General features: G+C 49.5%; 1 protein-coding gene and 1 long non-coding RNA gene across 3 annotated transcripts in view; one reads left to right on the top strand and one right to left on the bottom strand.

Moving 5' to 3' along the window:
- Positions 1–510: 510 nt before the first annotated feature.
- The window catches only part of LOC135233477 (transducin-like enhancer protein 1), a 27,983-nt gene continuing 12,162 nt past the window's right edge, over positions 511–16,331 (top strand). Inside the window, 8 exon segments of the mRNA XM_064297072.1 lie at positions 511–2,155; positions 2,695–2,795; positions 3,764–3,827; positions 4,679–4,723; positions 8,929–8,991; positions 9,738–9,842; positions 12,724–12,916; positions 14,598–14,614. Of these exon segments, the coding sequence (XP_064153142.1) occupies positions 2,132–2,155; positions 2,695–2,795; positions 3,764–3,827; positions 4,679–4,723; positions 8,929–8,991; positions 9,738–9,842; positions 12,724–12,916; positions 14,598–14,614 (612 nt within the window). The 5' untranslated portion in view covers positions 511–2,131.
- LOC135233478 (uncharacterized) lies at positions 12,943–14,080 on the bottom strand. 2 transcript variants are annotated; one of them, XR_010323832.1, is made up of 4 exons: positions 13,649–14,080; positions 13,376–13,591; positions 13,170–13,337; positions 12,943–13,072 (listed from the first exon to the last, which is right to left on the bottom strand). It is a non-coding gene; the product is annotated as an uncharacterized LOC135233478 (long non-coding RNA). The 2 variants fall into 2 exon arrangements; XR_010323833.1 differs by having other exon boundaries at positions 13,170–13,352; positions 13,463–13,591.

Here is a 16,331-nt window from a genome sequence, read left to right as displayed (position 1 = left end):
TGTGCATGCGTGTGGTTGTGTGATTCCTGCCATGTGGGTCATAACCCCTCCCCCCCTGCCCCCCACTGCATTGTGTACCATCTGCTTTCCTCCCCCACCAAAAACACCGACCCCGGCCCCCCAGGCACAGGTCATGACCTTCGACCCTGCTGCATCATGCTGTGGTTAACTTCCTGCTTCTTCCTGACCCAAGTTGTTGAGTTCCTGTCCCTGGGCTGGGGCTGTTGTATGTAACCTATGAGTGTGGGTTGTGTGTGTGTGTGTGTGTGTGTGTGTGCATATATGTGTGTGTGTGTGTGTGTGTGCATATATGCGTGTGCGTGTGCGTGTGCATGTGTATGTGTGTGTGCGTCTGTGTACGTACAGAATGTACTGTGTGTGTGTGTGTGTGTGTGTGTGACATTGTGTGCGCAACTGGATGCATGTCTAGAGTGAAGAATAACACTATAGAGATGGCAAAAGACCCAGTACAGTCATTCCTGCATTTTTTTTTTTACTGATTTATTTATTCATTTACATCTTTATGGATACTGGCAGTCAATGGGTACAATTCCAAAATTCAAATAAGTACTTAAAGTCAACTATGATTTATTAGCATTGCATTGCAAAGATGAATTTACAAATATCAGCCGTTTCAGCTGCTCCCAGCTATCGGCACTACAGAACAGAATTGATCGCGGTATAAACAGGACGCATCCATCGCAATAATTAGCAGTTGTACACTGTTACAGACGGTATCATCAGAGAATTGCATATGCAAATGACGGTGGGGAATACAACCCAATCCGCGCAAATGAGACGTGCAGGATAAATACAGAACGATAGGGAACATAATAGCTTTCCCAAGGACATCTTTTCATTAACACTAATTTAACAGACATAAAATTGTTGCCATCTTGATTAATAAAGCGCGATTTAACATACGGATTAAATGTTTTTTAAAAGACATTCTTAGGTGAAGTACATTTTTACAACACTTTAAGGAGTTTTAAAATAGCGATGGTAGAAAGAGCTCAGACTAGTATCTTCATTTCCACGGGAGCGACAGATTGGCGTTTGTCTCTTTAAGGACCGCACCGTCAACCACGTTACTTTGATTGACAGTTGAGGATTGTCACTCTCCCGCAGACCGACCTTCTCCTTCTCCATTCCAATCTCGGCGCTGGCGCGCCTGCCATTGGCTGTCGTTCGCGTAGCTCAGCATGATCGACAAGCAGGGACTCTCAGGGATGAACCCCATTGGTGAGTTTTTCTTGCAACGACTTGTTCCCACGTGGGTGCATAGACTCTATTGGCCGAGTTCAGTTTTCTGGGGTGGTCCTATGTCCGGTTAGCGCTGGGAGTGTGAAACCGCGTGTGAAAGTACCCAGTGTGTAGGTGTAGGACAGGGAGTTGCATTGTAATTGCTATTATAGAGATTATTATTATCAATACTCCTGCTTTTTTTGTTACAGAACATTTTCTGAACCAGGTACCTTCTCGGACCTCTATTTCCGTTTACTTGTTGTATTATTGACCGTTATTAATGCTCGAAAACAACTTCGATCCGATCGTTAATTGGCGACACTTTTGTCGCGATGAACTTTGGAGGATTTTCGCTTGCAGATTCCCTTTTTTGACGTTGCGGTCGGACTTTCGGTGAAAACGTCTGTGCTGTTGTTCGTGTTTTACTTTCATTTCGATCCATTTGGATATCATTCCCGTGGAGACTGCATCGTTGCGCTCGAAGGAGTGAAGATATTTCTGCACGGGGCGGGGACTTATTTTTCTTCACCTGTTTTTTTTCCCTGATGGTTCTTGTTGTGATTTTATACGTTGATTTTCTGTTCCTCTGCTGGAGTACCTTAAGAGATCAAGGAACAGGCTCACGCCCGAACTCAAGTTAGTTGATTTAAGAGCCGCGGCGACTGGAGCTCTTGTTTTGCTCTGTGGAGTAGACACCGACTGGACGGGGGGGTCGAGGATTGGTGTTCTTGTAAGGGCCCCATTTTCATCGGGGACGATCCAGGATGACTCTGTCATAATTCATAATTTCTCGGGAGAGCTTCTTGGTTTTTTATTTTCAGAAACAGGTTCAAATATAAACAACCGAGACCAGCCGATTCTCGGCCGAAGCAAGACAGAGCGAGCCATGTTTCCCCAAAGCCGCCACCCGGTATGTCCAGGAACGTCCATCAAAGAAACGGACACATTTTAAGTCCTTAACTTGCTTTTATTGACCTCGCGTAACCTTCGCAAACATGGTTTGTTACTTAGTGAGTGTAAACTCTGGTGCCTTTGTCGGCGCTGTCGCGTTGGCCACATGCGCTTTGCTGCAGGGTACGGATGCTCGTATTAAATCCGCTCTGGTCTCAAGCATCTTCTTTGTTTGTCCTTTGATTAAGTACAACAGGCGGCCAGGCTCGCTGTGGCTCACTTTTAAATTGGTCTCATGTGATGTAGTCTAGCTAATTGGACAATGACCTAGACTCAAATGGGCTTCATAGCTTAGCCTAATAATATGTTGGTGATATTAACGATGTTCGTTAAACTAAATATTGTGTGTTTTACGTCGGTTACATTTAGTTTTCGCCGCTGTTACAGTTGTGCTTGTGTTGTTTACGGAAATCCCCTGTTTTACAGAGTACAATTTGCAGGATTGTATCCTGGGTTTCTATGTGTTTCTGATGTTGTCGATGTGTGTTGCTTTGGCAGGCTCCGCACCAGGGTCCTGGGCAGCCGTTTAAATTCACAATTCCCGAGTCCTTGGATCGGATAAAAGAAGAATTTCAGTTTCTGCAGGCCCAGTATCACAGGTTTGTGCGCTATCCGATTTACATCGGAAGAGTCAAAACTGAAATGTGTGTGTCGGGCGTGCGGCGTTTGCATGCGGGTCTTTGTGTCGGGTCTGCGGTAGGTAAGGCTGTGGTTTGGGCCTGGAACCACAGGGGGGCGTTTCAAGTCAGCCTCGATAACTGCTATTTCCGCCTGTCCGCAGCCACGAGCTGCTTCTCTAAATATACGTGGTGTGTGCGGACTGAGAGAGAGAGATTGAGCGAGAGTGTGTGCTTTGTGTAAATAAACACAGCCGCCCAAGAGTTTAGAAGTGAATGGGTGGCCTAAAACACTGGTCTTTGGGAGCGTAGTTTTGGTTGTTTAAAGTGGATTCCGTGTGGCAGCCACGTGACCCACAATCGTGCTTCCAACTTCCTGTGTGACGTCACCACATTTGTCAAAAGAACTTTTGATTTCTTTTCGCCCTAGAATGATCCGGACTAGGCAGATGCTGAGCCCTAGTTTAAAATGCAAGACAAAAAGTAATTTAAACACCGTGTTAGTGTTGCCGTTGTGATGTTCCTGTCAGTCAGGACTGGACCCTCTGCTCAATGTAAAAGAGGAAGTTCCCCTCTTCCCCCCATTTTAATCTTGAGTGTGTGTGTGTTAACACAACAACTAACAACAACAACAACAACACGTATTCAAAACTTGACACCTGCAAAACATGTCAATGTGACCATGTCACATTCATGCAAAATGTGTGGTTTGTAGTGTGCGCATATGAGTGTGTTGGTGTGTATTTTAAATTTTAATAAGGTGTAAACTGAAATTTGTGAATAGAAAGTAATTAACTGAACATTCTAATGTTGTTGTAACCATCACTGCTGGTAATTGAAAGCAGTGGTGTTCTAGAACACTGACCTACAGCTTTGGGGGGAAAAAAACCTTGTGGAAACGCTGTTCTTGAAAGGGTTGAGATGCTCTGTGTGTGTTTTTCTCCCCTCAGTCTGAAGCTGGAGTGTGAGAAGCTGGCGGGGGAGAAGACTGAGATGCAGCGCCACTATGTGATGGTGAGTCCTTCTGACACCACTGTGATGGGTTCACCATAACACACACACATACAGTCACACTCTCTCTCTTATACACTCACACCCACTTTCACACTCACAGACACTCACCCACACATGCTCTCACTCAAATACATACACACACACTCTCTTTCAAACACACACACAATGTGTCTGCATGTTTTGCGTGTGTGATGTGTTGCCATATTTTTCGTGTGTTTGTGTTTCGTGTGTGTGATGTTTTGCCATCTTTTGCATGTGATGTGTTGGCATGTTTTGCGTGTTTATTGGCATGTTTTGTGTGTGATGTGACGTATGTTTTGTGTATGTGATATATTGGTCTGTTTTGCGTGTGTGTAATGTGGTGTATGTTTTGTGTATGTGATATATTGGTCTGTTTTGCGTGTGTGTAATGTGGTGTATGTTTTGTGTATGTGATATATTGGTCTGTTTTGCGTGTGTGTAATGTGGTGTATGTTTTGTGTATGTGATATATTGGTATGTTTTGCGTGTGTGTAATGTGGTGTATGTTTTGTGTGTGTGATATATTGGTCTGTTGCGTGTGTGTAATGTGGTGTATGTTTTGTGTATGTGATATATTGGTCTGTTTTGCGTGTGTGTAATGTGGTGTATGCTTTGTGTGTGTTATATTGGTCTGTTTTGCGTGTGTGTAATGTGGTGTATGTTTTGTGTATGTGATATATTGGTCTGTTTTGCGTGTGTGTAATGTGGTGTATGTTTTGTGTATGTGATATATTGGTCTGTTTTGCATGTGTGTGATCTGTATATTTTGCATGGGCATGAACGTGGGACTGGCAGTGCTGTGGCTGACTCCGCCCCTTTCTCTTTTACAGTATTATGAAATGTCCTATGGGCTCAACATCGAGATGCACAAACAGGTGAGTCCTGCTTTACCTGTCCTTACCCTCCAGAAGGGGCGTGGCCCACTGCAGGTAGGGTGAGCACAGAGGTAGTGTTTTAGGTGTTGCAACCCAACAGCAGGGAGACTGAGGGGGTAGGTGGTGTTAGAAGACTGAGGGTGGTGCAGTAGCTGGTGTTTCAGGTAGGGGGCTGATGATGGTGCTGTTGGTGAGGTTAGATGACTTTACGCAGTGTTCAGAGACAGATAATGGTGCTGCAGGTGGTCTTAGTTGACCAGGTGGGGCTAGGTGACTAGGTGCATTTATGTGACTGTAGGTGGGGTTGTAGGTGTGGTTGTGTGACTGTAGGTGGGGTTGTAGGTGTGGTTGTGCGACTGTTGGTGGGGTTGTAGGTGTGGTTAGGCGACTGTTGTTGGGGTTGTAGGTGTGGTTAGGCACTGTGTAGGGTATTTGTAGGGCGGGTTTAGGGCTGGGAGTGGGGTATATTTATAGCAGTAGTAGCGGTTGCTGGTAGGGATGTATAAGGGTGCGTGTTGTGGTTGCAGTAGGCTGTGTGTGGACTGTGTGCCTGTTCTCAGACCCAGGGGGAATTTATCAGCTGATGGACTGGAACTGTGTCTGATTGTGCCTCTGTCTCACTGCATTACACAGCCCTGGGGGGGGGGGGGGGGGGGACAGATTGATTTGCCTACCCCAGGTCTTTATTCCATGATTACAGCGGGAATTGGGGAGTGAAGAGGGGGTGTGAGGGGGAGGGTTAGGGGGAGGTGGGGGGGAAGGGGGGGGTTCTCATTTCGCCCTGTTTCGGCACGGCCCCCTCGGGGACGGGCGCTGGGGGTCGGGGGGGTTAGCGGCCCGGAGGAGGGGCCTGGTAACCGCCCTTTTAAAAAGCCGCCGTTGGAGTGATCGATAGAGCCGCCGCCGCCACCGCCGCGCGCTTAGCCAGGAAACCCCCCGATCTGGCTGAAAGACAGGGAGCCCCCCCCCTTACCCCCTCCCACCCTCACCCTCCCCCCCTCCCCCCACCCCAGCGCTGCATTGTCTCATTCTCAGGCCTTTAATGACTTGGCAGCTCCCTTTGTGAGCTAAATGGCAGTTTGACAGGGCCTTTGTTAGCGGGGGGAGAGGGGGCAGAGCCCTGGAAGTCTCTACCCCGGCCTCGCTGCGCCGCAGACCAGGCGCTGACCTCACCGTGGGCCCAGGATCAAGCAAAGGCCTCCCGCTGCCTCCTTTTCTCTCTTCCTCCACCCCATCCTTTCACGGAAAGGTTTAATTCAGCTGCTAATTCCGTCTTCAGCCCCGGCAGTGGGACTCCCACACCTGTGTCCCTCTGGGCCACCGTAGGGGGCGGGTTTACTCTGGTTCCTTTCTGACATGCTCCTGTGCGTGTCTGTTGCTTCCTCCCTGCTGAGAGGGCATACGGTGTCATACTGTAGATCCACTTAGCACACACCTGTACACTGTTACTGTAGATCCACTTAGCACGCACTTACATACTCTGTTCTCCTGTTAATCCACTTGCCACACCTGAATACTGTGTGTTGCTATAAATCTGCTTAGTACATGTCTGCATATTGTGTGTTACTGTATATCCACTTAGTACACACCTGCATATGGTATCACTGTAGATACACTTAGCACACACCCATAACCAAGGCCTGCTTATATTTTTATGTATGCACACACGTGGTGTGTGTTTGTGCAGTGTGTGTTTGTGTGTGTGTATTGTGTGAGGTGTGTGTTTGTGTAGTGTGTCTGATGTGTGTTTGTGTGTGTGTGTGGTGTGTGTTTGTATAGTGTGTGTGGTGTGTGTTTGTATGTGTGTAGTGTGTCTGGTGTGTGCTTGTGTAGTGTGTCTGCTGTGTGTTTGTATAGTGTGTTTGGTGTGTGTTTGTATGTGTGTGTGTGTAGTGTGTGAGGTGTGTGTTTGTATGTGTGTAGTGTGTGCGGTGTGTGTTTGTGTAGTGTGTCTGGTGTGTGTTTGTGTGTGTGTGTGTGTGTTTGTGTGTGTGTAGTGTGTGAGGTGTGTGTTTGTGTAGTGTGTCTGGTGTGTGTTTGTATGTGTGTAGTGTGTGCAGTGTGTGTATAGTACGTGTGTGTTTGTGTGTGTGTGTAGTGTGTGAGGTGTGTGTGTGTGTAGTGTGTCTGGTGTGTGTATAGTACGTGTGTTTGTGTGTGTGTGTAGTGTGTGAGGTGTGTGTGTGTGCAGTGTGTCTGGTGTGTGTTTGTGTGTGTGTGTATAGTACGTGTGTGTTTGTATGTGTGTGTGCGCAGTGTGTGTATAGTACGTGTGTGTTTGTATGTGTGTGTGTCTGTGTGTGTATAGTACGTGTGTGTTGTGTGTGTGGGCCTCTGGTTCTGCGTGCCGCTCTCTCCCAGCACATGCATGTTTGATGGGCCTCATGCAGCATTGATGCTCTGTGCGTCACGGGCGGCGCTCGGGCGTCTTGTTGTGAAACGCGACTCTGTTTCCGCACGTTTCCTTGTTCCGCTGCTTAAATCGCTGTGGAGGAGAGCCCCGCCAGGGCTGTAGTCCTGCATAATGCAGGGACCCCCCGAGACGAGGGCGGCTGCTGTCCCGGGTTTGGCGGTCCGATTTGGGGAGAGAGGAGCTTTGGTTACCCGTCGTGGGGTTTGAGATTCTGCTCTGAGGTAGCGAGTTTTTGAACGGGTCCTTTTCAGGGTGTCCCGTGGGGAAAGCTGCTACTTGCGCTGGTCTCCTCCTTCAGCTCTGAGATTCCGGTGGAACGCTCTAGGGCGGGGGTGGCCAACCCCGGTCCTGGAGAGCCACAGGGTCTGCTGGTTTTTGTTTTTTTACTCTGCACTTAATTGATCAATTATAGCAGTTAACTCACCTCGCCTGGTTTCTTCAGTCTTAAGTGGTTGCTGTATTTAAGGTGAAAACTAAAACCAGCAGACCCTGCGGCTCTCCAGGACCGGGGTTGGCCACCCCTGCTCTGGGGCTTTTCTGCTCTTAGAATGAGAATCTTGACACCCACCGAAAGAGGGGACATTTTGGTCAGTTGTGTCCCGTAAAGCAGACTGCGTTACTCAGGAGGCCCTCAGACTGTCCAGCCAAATAAATGCCCCGTTCACCCCGCTATGAAACGCCAGGTCTCTGCGTTTGTAATCCGAACTCCACTTCAGTCCAGAGTGGTTTTTCCTCGATGTAGTTTTTTTTTCCTCATTTGACCACAGCGATGAGCTGAATTCAGGAAGTTTCCGGGCACTTGCTAACGCTAATGGGAAATCGGCCGTATCCCATGATCCCCCTAGGAGGCCGCGAAACCCGATCCCTGACCCCGCCCCGACATCGTTGGAGTGCCTGGGACACCAAGATGGATGCCCCGTTACTCAGGAGGCCGGCCAAATTTGATTGGCTGCTGCAATTTGAGCAGAATCATTGGATTTGAGAGGAGCAGAGAGACGAGATATCCAATTATCCCCGTAATTTGCAGGGGAGACTTGTGTTGCCATGGAGACGCGAGTTGGAACAAATTAAATTTTAAGCAATGAAATAATCCTAAAGTGCTTATGGGAATAGGAGAATTTGTCAGTGACACTTGGTTAAATTGAATGTAGGCCTGGCGCAGGGCTCTGTGGGTGGATGTAGTGGGCGGGGGGCTGTGTGGGGTTGACTGTGCTCAGAACGCAGCTGTGCTGACTGCAGCTGTGGTGACTGTTCTCAGTGTGCAGCTGTGCTGACTGCTGACTGTGCTTAGTGTGCAGCTGTGCTGACTGTGCTCAGTGTGAAGCTGTGTTCACTGTTCTCTGTGCAGCTGTTCTGACTGCTCAGTCTGCAGCTGTGCTGACTGTGCTCAGTGTGCAGCTGTGCTGACTGTGCTCAGTGTGCAGCTGTGCTGACTGTGCTCAGTGTGCAGCTGTGCTGACTGCTGACTGTGCTCAGTGTGCAGCTGTGCTGACTGTGCTGACTGTGCTCACAGTGCCGCTCCAGTAGGACAGCAGAACCACATGAGGTCTGACCCTCAGTGCTAAAGCTTAGCCTGCTGAAGATTAGCTTTGGCTTTATCCCCAACCCCTTGAACTGCTGGATGTTTTCCCTTTAATCTGCCTTATTCAATTATTTCAGGCCCTGAGTGTGTTACAGAATTATCCCTATTTACCATTTTTAGGTGTGTTACAGAACTGAACTGGTTTCCATGTTGTATTTACGTTCTGGCAGCGTTGTGTGAGCGTTGGTTAACGGCGCCTCTCTTCCTCAGACTGAGATCGCGAAGCGGCTGAACACCATCTGTGCCCAGGTCATCCCGTTCCTGTCACAGGAAGTAAGTGCGCGTGAGCGTGCGATGGTGCACAGTGTGCGTCTGTCTGAGTGTGTGTGTCTGTGTGTCTGTGTAGGTGTGTGTGTGTGTGTGGTTGTGCTGTGTGTGAGAGAGTGTGTGTGTGAGAGTGTGTCTGTGTAGGTGTGTGTATGTATGTGTGTGTGTGTGTGTGTGTGTGTGTGTGTGTGTGTGTGTGTGTGGGTGTGTGTGTGAGTGTGTGTGTGTGTGTGTGTGAGAGTGTGTGTGTGTGTGTAATGTACTGACTGCGATGCGTAGTGTGTTGAGCCTCTTATTGCCGGTGTGCGCTCGTTCTCCTGACAGGATGGTTTAAATGGCTGGAGCTGCTGCTCACTAAATCCAGCACACGAGTGAAATGTGACTGTGAGCTGAGACTGACTTATAGATGGCAGGTTTAACTGTGGCATCTGTCTGTGTGTCTGAAGCTGCTCTCTCTCTCTCTGTAACTGTGTGTCTGAAGCTGCTCTTCCTGTCTATCTGTGTGTCTGAAGCTGCTCTTCCTGTCTATCTGTGTGTCTGAAGCTGCTCTTCCTGTCTATCTGTGTGTCTGAAGCTGCTCTTCCTGTCTATCTGTGTGTCTGAAGCTGCTCTCTCTCTCTCTTTCTGTCTGTCTGAAGCTGCTCTCTCTCTGTATCTTTCTGTCTGAAGCTGCTCTATCTGTGTATCTGAGGCTGCTGTATGTCTGTCTGTCTGTCCGTCCGTCTGTCTGATGGCTCTCTTTGTGCTCGCAGCACCAGCAGCAGGTAGCTCAGGCAGTGGAGAGGGCCAAACAGGTGACCATGGCCGAGCTCAATGCCATCATCGGGGTACGTGGACTTCCTGGTCTACCTCCTACAGTGTGTATACTTTCATTTTACTTCCTGGCATGGGGGATTGTGGGTCATGTTTGTGTGTGTGCAGTGATGTGGGGGATCATGGGTAATGTGTGTTCTGTGATGTGGGATTGTGCATAATGTTATGTGGTGGGGGATTGTGGGAAATGTGTGTTCTTTGATTGGGGTTTGTGGGTAATGTGTGCCATGGTGGTGTATTGTGGGTAATGTGTACTGTGATGGGGAATTGTGGGTAATGTGTGCTGTGAAGGGGGATTGTGGGTTTTTTCCCCTTCACAGTACTCCAGTTCAGTGTCTTAGTGGATGGATGACAGGATATCAGTAGGGATATTCACAAGGCGGGGGCCTGGGGGGGGGGTATTAGGGAAGCATGGTGATATTAGCATTTCTGGCTCTTTTGACTGCACCTCTTGGCAGTGTTTTTTTTTTGGATGGCTGTGATGTTTGTGATGTTGCTGTGTCTTTGTGTTCCAAATGAATTTAATGAAGCATGTGTTTACCCTGTACCCCCGGAGCAAAAGGCCCCGTGCTTTTTTTTTTAGCTGTCAAAGGGTAGACTCTGCTGGGGGAGGGGGGAGGGGGAAGGGGGCAGGGAGGGGGGGTACGGAATCAGCCGCAGTCGACGCGGCTAAAATAGACCTTTTGAAAGAGAAGAAATGGGGTTAAAAAAGAGGCCCTCGGCATTATGGGATCTGAGGAGGCACTAGGCCTTATGGGATTTGAGGAGGCCCTTGGCATTATGGGATATGAGAACATTCAAATGACTCATTTATCAATTTCTGTTAATTGCTTGTGAGAAGACGCTGCTGCTGGTGGTTCAGCACTTCCCAGACTCTTTGTGATGGTAATTAGACATGCGGGGGGGGGCATAACGGTTTAACAATGGGGGCAGCTAATCCATCTGGGCTCGGAGCTGCTGTCCCACCGGGACGACCCCTGCGGGGAGGGGGGATTAGGGCCGATAAAAGAACCCCCGAAAAAACGGCCTTTCATCAGTCACTGGCCAGCCTGCCGCAGCTCCCAGCCCAGCGCTACTGGCATCAATTAGGGAAAATAAAGTGGGGGGGGGGAGAAAAGGGGGGTGACCTTCTCTGTCTGACACCTCCCACCCACACACACCCCCCCACCCCAAAATCTCTGGCCTGCAGGGGATTTGCGGCTTAAATTTTATTCATGTGGCTTTATAATACCTGACAGCTTATCCTTGCGTAAGTATATAACGCCTTCCCTCTGTGTGTGTGTGTGTGTGTGTCTGTCTGGGGGAGGGGGCTGTTTTAGTAAATTTGGAATTAGAAGCGTAGAGACGGACTCCAGCTCAGTGCACCGGGAGAGAGTCCCCACCGTACAGGAAGAGGAAGTCCTCTGTTTTTATTTGACCTTGCTCAAGGTCACGCAGAAGTGGGCGTATCCGTGTCTTCGCTCTGTCTGTCGGTGCGTCCCGGCTGCGGGGCCCGTGCGCCACTAAGCGCTCGGTTATGAATTATTTATGCGGACAGGTCATGTGCTCGGCTTAGAAGCGAACATTAATTAAGGTGATTAAATCATACCCCCCCCGTGTAAGCGTCTTTTCAAGCGAACGTCCTGGTGAAGTCCGGGAGCATTAGAGTCTGCTCTGCCCACCCCGGGGCTCGGAGAGCTCGATAAATTTCATTTACTGTTTAACGTCTCTGCCTAATGGAGCGGGCTTTATTACGATGGGTCCTCGCCATGATGTTTGCGTGTGCATTGTGTTCACTCCTGTGTGCTGGTGTGATATGAGTGTGTGTGTGTGTGTGTGTGTGTGTGTGTGTGTGTGTGTGTGAGTCCTGTTTGGCGTGCGATGAGTGTGTGATATTAGCGTGTGCAGTCTTTGTGTGGTGTGTGAGGAGTGTGCGATGCTAGTGTATGGAGTCCTGTGTGGTGTGTGATGTTGGTGTGTTTTGTCACCTGCTATATGCAGTGAGTAAGGCCTGTGACCATCCTCACCATCAAATGTCGTAAAATCCCCCCCCCCTCACACCAACCCCTGATGACACAAACACAATCCTCACACCACGCCCCCCCCCCCTTGTTTTGCGGTGATGTGTCAACCTCACCCAACCCCCATTCAATGAGGCAGCTGCCCCCCCACCCCCTCCAAAAAAAATCCCAGCTGTCAGTATTGTTCATGGCTGGACCCTGTTCACTCAAAGGGGGGGTGCAAGGCCCTTGGGGGAGTGAGATGGGGCAGGAGAGGGGGGGGGGTCATGACTCAGACAGCTATTAGCAGCTTGAAAGATCTCCTAAGTACTCCATGTGGGAGAGAACAACAACTATGAAGGAGGGGGAAAAAAAGAGAAAAGATTAGTGTTTGTACTGCCAGGAGACGATTCCAGGCCGTGTGATTGGTCCATCGAGCATGTCATCCAGCCAGTCAGTGCTCATGGTGTGGCCGAGTGGTACAGTTAGCACAGGAGGTGTAGAGTAGTCTGTACTGTACTGTATCACACAGTGGACTGACTGTTTCACATAATCACTGTTATCCTGCAGCTGTGGAGTCACTGGTTATTAAATCAGCGTTTTATCTGATCCAGCGCTTGGCTGAGTCCGTTATAGCAGCCTGTCCATATGCCGTAAAGATCTGTGCATGTGTGTGGCCAGATCCCAGCTGCGGCTCACCTGACCAGTGTGCTGTTAGCCCCCTGCGGCTATACTTACATAGTTACACTGACAACGTTACCCCGATGGCTAACTGAGCTTTAATGAACGGCTGGTTGATTGATTAGTCAGCCTTACCGTTTGATTCATCGGTTCACTCATGGATTAATTGGATGGATGGATTTGCTGGGTTAGCTGATGTATTGACTGTATAATCGAGTGGTCGATCGTTTTATTTACAGATCGATTCTTTCTCTCTTTTCCGCAGCAGCAGCACCTGTCTCACGGCCACGCCCCCCCTGTCCCCATGACCCCCCACCCTGCGGGTTTGCCGCCCCCCGGCCTGCCTCACCTGGGGGGCAGCGCCAGCCTATTGGCTCTCTCCAGTGCCCTGGGGGGGCCGCCTCACCTGTCTGTCAAAGACGACAAGAAGAGCGCCCACGAGTCGGACCACCACAGAGGTGAGCGGCAGGACAGGATCAATTAGGACTGAGCGACCCGAGCCAGGTCTACCTGTGTGACACCTGAGTTTACCTGAGCCGGGTTTACCTGTGTGACACCTGAGTTTACCTGAGCCGGGTTTACCTGTGTGACACCTGAGTTTACCTGTGTGACACCTGAGTTTACCTGTGTGACACACCTGAGTTTACCTGAGCCGGGTTTACCTGTGTGACACACCTGAGTTTACCTGAGCCGGGTTTACCTGTGTGACACACCTGAGTTTACCTGAGCCGGGTTTACCTGTGTGACACCTGAGTTTACCTGAGCCGGGTTTACCTGTGTGACACACCTGAGTTTACCTGTGTGACACACCTGAGTTTACCTGAGCCGGGTTTACCTGTGTGACACCTGAGTTTACCTGTGTGACACACCTGAGTTTACCTGAGCCGGGTTTACCTGTGTGACACACCTGAGTTTACCTGAGCCAGGTTTACCTGTGACACCTGAGTTTACCTGAACCAGGTTTACCTGTGTGACACACCTGAGTTTACCTGTGCCAGGTTTACCTGTGTGACACCTGAGTTTACCTGAGCCAGATTTACCTGTGCTACACCTGAGTTTACCTGTGCCAGGTTAACCTGTGTGACATCTGAGTTTACCTGAGCCAGATTTACCTGTGACACACCTGAGTTTACCTGAGCCAGGTTTACCTGTGACACACCTGAGTTTACCTGTGACACACCTGAGTTTACCTGAGCTAGGTTTTTGGCTTCATTCTCCACCCTGGCAGGGAAAGCTTGCTGCTTCTGCTTTTTGTTTTGTTATTTTTGTGTGAAGTGAAGGGGGTCTGCAGCATGTCTGTGGGGTCCAGCCCGTCTCCCGCTGAATCTCTTCCATTCTCTTCCTTTCATTCTGTTTTCCTTTCATCTCATTCAGAACATTCTCTCATTTTCACATCCCAGGGGCTCTGGCTCATGGATGCCATGCAATGTTTTCATGTTTTTTTTTGGTTTTGTTTTTTCTTGTTTTGTTTTTTCTTTTTAAATTCAGAATTCAGGTGTAACAAGGTGAAACTTGGAACGTGTATTACTAATATTGTACTATTTTTAAGAATATGGCATATCAATACATATTTAATGACATATTTAAAATAAATGACTTGAAAATAAGGGATATGTTAGTGCTCTCCTGTGTGTGGTGGGGGGGTGAAAAGGGGGGGGGTGCAAGCTCAGGTGTGTTTTTGCACTGTGGCAGAACAAGAGCAGCACAAAACTGCAACACCATTTCAGGTTAGGTCCTGATTGGTGAGTTTTAATTTTGTGCGTGTGTGTGTGTGTGTGAGTGAGTAAGATTGAGCAGAGATTCATTGAGGCTAATGGGGGACTCCTCTGTATTGCAATAATGACAAGAACTTGCACTTTGCGCCTGTTTTTAAATGGAATTAATTTGACTGGTAATTAATTCATTTTGCTGTAAGGTTTTGGTGGGGTCATGTGACCTGTGAGCTACAGGAAGTGTGTAAAACGAGCCTTAGTTTTCTGTGCTGTATGAGGACGTGTGCAATGCTACTCTGAATAAAGGCTGCTTAAAACATGACTTGCCCCCTGTGTTTCTAATTCCTCCTCTTCCTGTGTTTTCCTTTCTTGTCTGGCTCCTTCTGAACGGCCATGTTTGTGCATTTCTCGGTAACCGTGGGAACAGACCGAGAGCCAAGCACGGTAAGTGGCGCTCCCTCTTCTCTCCTTTTGACCCTGTGCACAGGTGTGCAGCGGTCAGGTGTTGGTGCGCAGGTGAGCAGCGTCTGGACGGTAGTGTTCAGATGTTGCTGTGCGGATGAGTAGTGTTCAGGTGTCAGTGTGTACAGGAGAGGCTGGGTCTGCCAGCTGTGTGTAGCATTCCTGGGTTTGTTTGTAAAACTCCAGAAACAGGTGGCCATTGCTCACGCTGCATCAAACCTAGTTGGGCTGTGCTAACGCTAACTAAATGGATGCTAATGATCTGACATGGCGAATGTAAGCTGGAGCTAGTTGATATTAAAGAGCTACTGGGTCTATAGCTATCCTGGTAAGTATACTGTTCCAAACAAATTCAGAGTTATTGTTAAACGTACAATGTTCTGGGTATTTTGGATAAACCAAAAAGCTATGTGGTGCTCCATGTGTGTTTTAGTTGGTTTGGCTTCTGCCATCTACTGGCCGGAGTAGGTCCATTTCCTTGGCTAATGTAGGCATCACTACCCTGACATAAATACATTACCCAGATAGCCAGTCGGCTCAGCATTTAGCAAGATGCTCACATCCAAATTGACAAATACAGAATGCCTCAGTGCAGCAGGCCGTGGTGACACTGCAGGATCCCCATGCAGGCTGTGGGGCCCCAAGCACCCCCCCCCCATCGTGTTTCTTGCTGGGGTGTCCCCCTGAGTTACGTGTGTGGCTTCTGTGTTGTTTAGCAGAAAATGTCACGGTTCGTTGCTTTGTGGCACTGCAGCGGTTTTTGTGTTGGCCGTGGGACAGTACACAGTAGTTGTGATGATTTTGGAGGGATGTAGTTGTCTGTGTGGTGTTTTTGGGGTAGTGTAGTGGCCCGTGGGTGTAAGTGTGTGCGTGCGTGCGTGTACGTAGGGGTTATGGTTATTATGGCTGTGATTGGGTAAGGGTTATATTTATTTATAGTTTTGGTTGGGTTATGGTTGGGTTATGAGTATGATTGACGTAAGCGTTAGACGGTCCGCCTCTGTCCGCCGCGCTTCTTGCTCTCGCCGCCGCGTTTCTCTCCGTCCTTCGCCGCGAGCGTGCGGGCTAGCGCGCGGCGTCCCGCGCCCGTCTCCCGATGTCACGCCGCTCCTCTCTCCCTCTCCTTCCCTCTTTCACACGGAGCCGTTTCATCCCCCCCTCCGCTCGTCCTGTCAGGCGCTGTAATGAAGACGCCCGGCGCGGCGCGGGCTCGCTGAACAGAGAGCATGCTGGGAATCGCTCCCCTTAGCGATGACGGGGGGAGATATCAAAAGACAACAGAAGAAATGTCTTTGGTGAACCCCGGCCCTCACGCTCCCGGCCCGGACGGCTCTGACAGCGCCGCGCGCCGACAGAGTTCATCACCCCTGGCAACCGCGCTGCGGAGACCTGTCTCCACCTCTCCCATCTCATCTCCACCTCCTCACCCCCCCACCCCCCCCACACACACCCGCCCCAGTCTTCCTCCAGGCAAAATGCCGGCTTGTGTGGTATGATACGACTGAAGGTAGAAATCCATAAATCAGCATATGAATGAGAAACGCGTCTCCTGTGGTCCGCAGCCTGAAGGCAGCGGTGTTCCAGCCGCGGAAATGACCTTCGGGGCTAGTTCTTACGAGCCGCGTGACGTGTGAACTACGCGTTCGAGCGGAAAACGGTTCAGCCACCGCAGTGCGCTCACCCCACCGACGTCAGCGTG

Source organism: Anguilla rostrata, chromosome 10, assembly GCF_018555375.3.
Source record: "Anguilla rostrata isolate EN2019 chromosome 10, ASM1855537v3, whole genome shotgun sequence".
Taxonomy (NCBI): Eukaryota; Metazoa; Chordata; class Actinopteri; order Anguilliformes; family Anguillidae; genus Anguilla; species Anguilla rostrata.
This window is presented reverse-complemented; position numbering and strand designations above follow the sequence as displayed.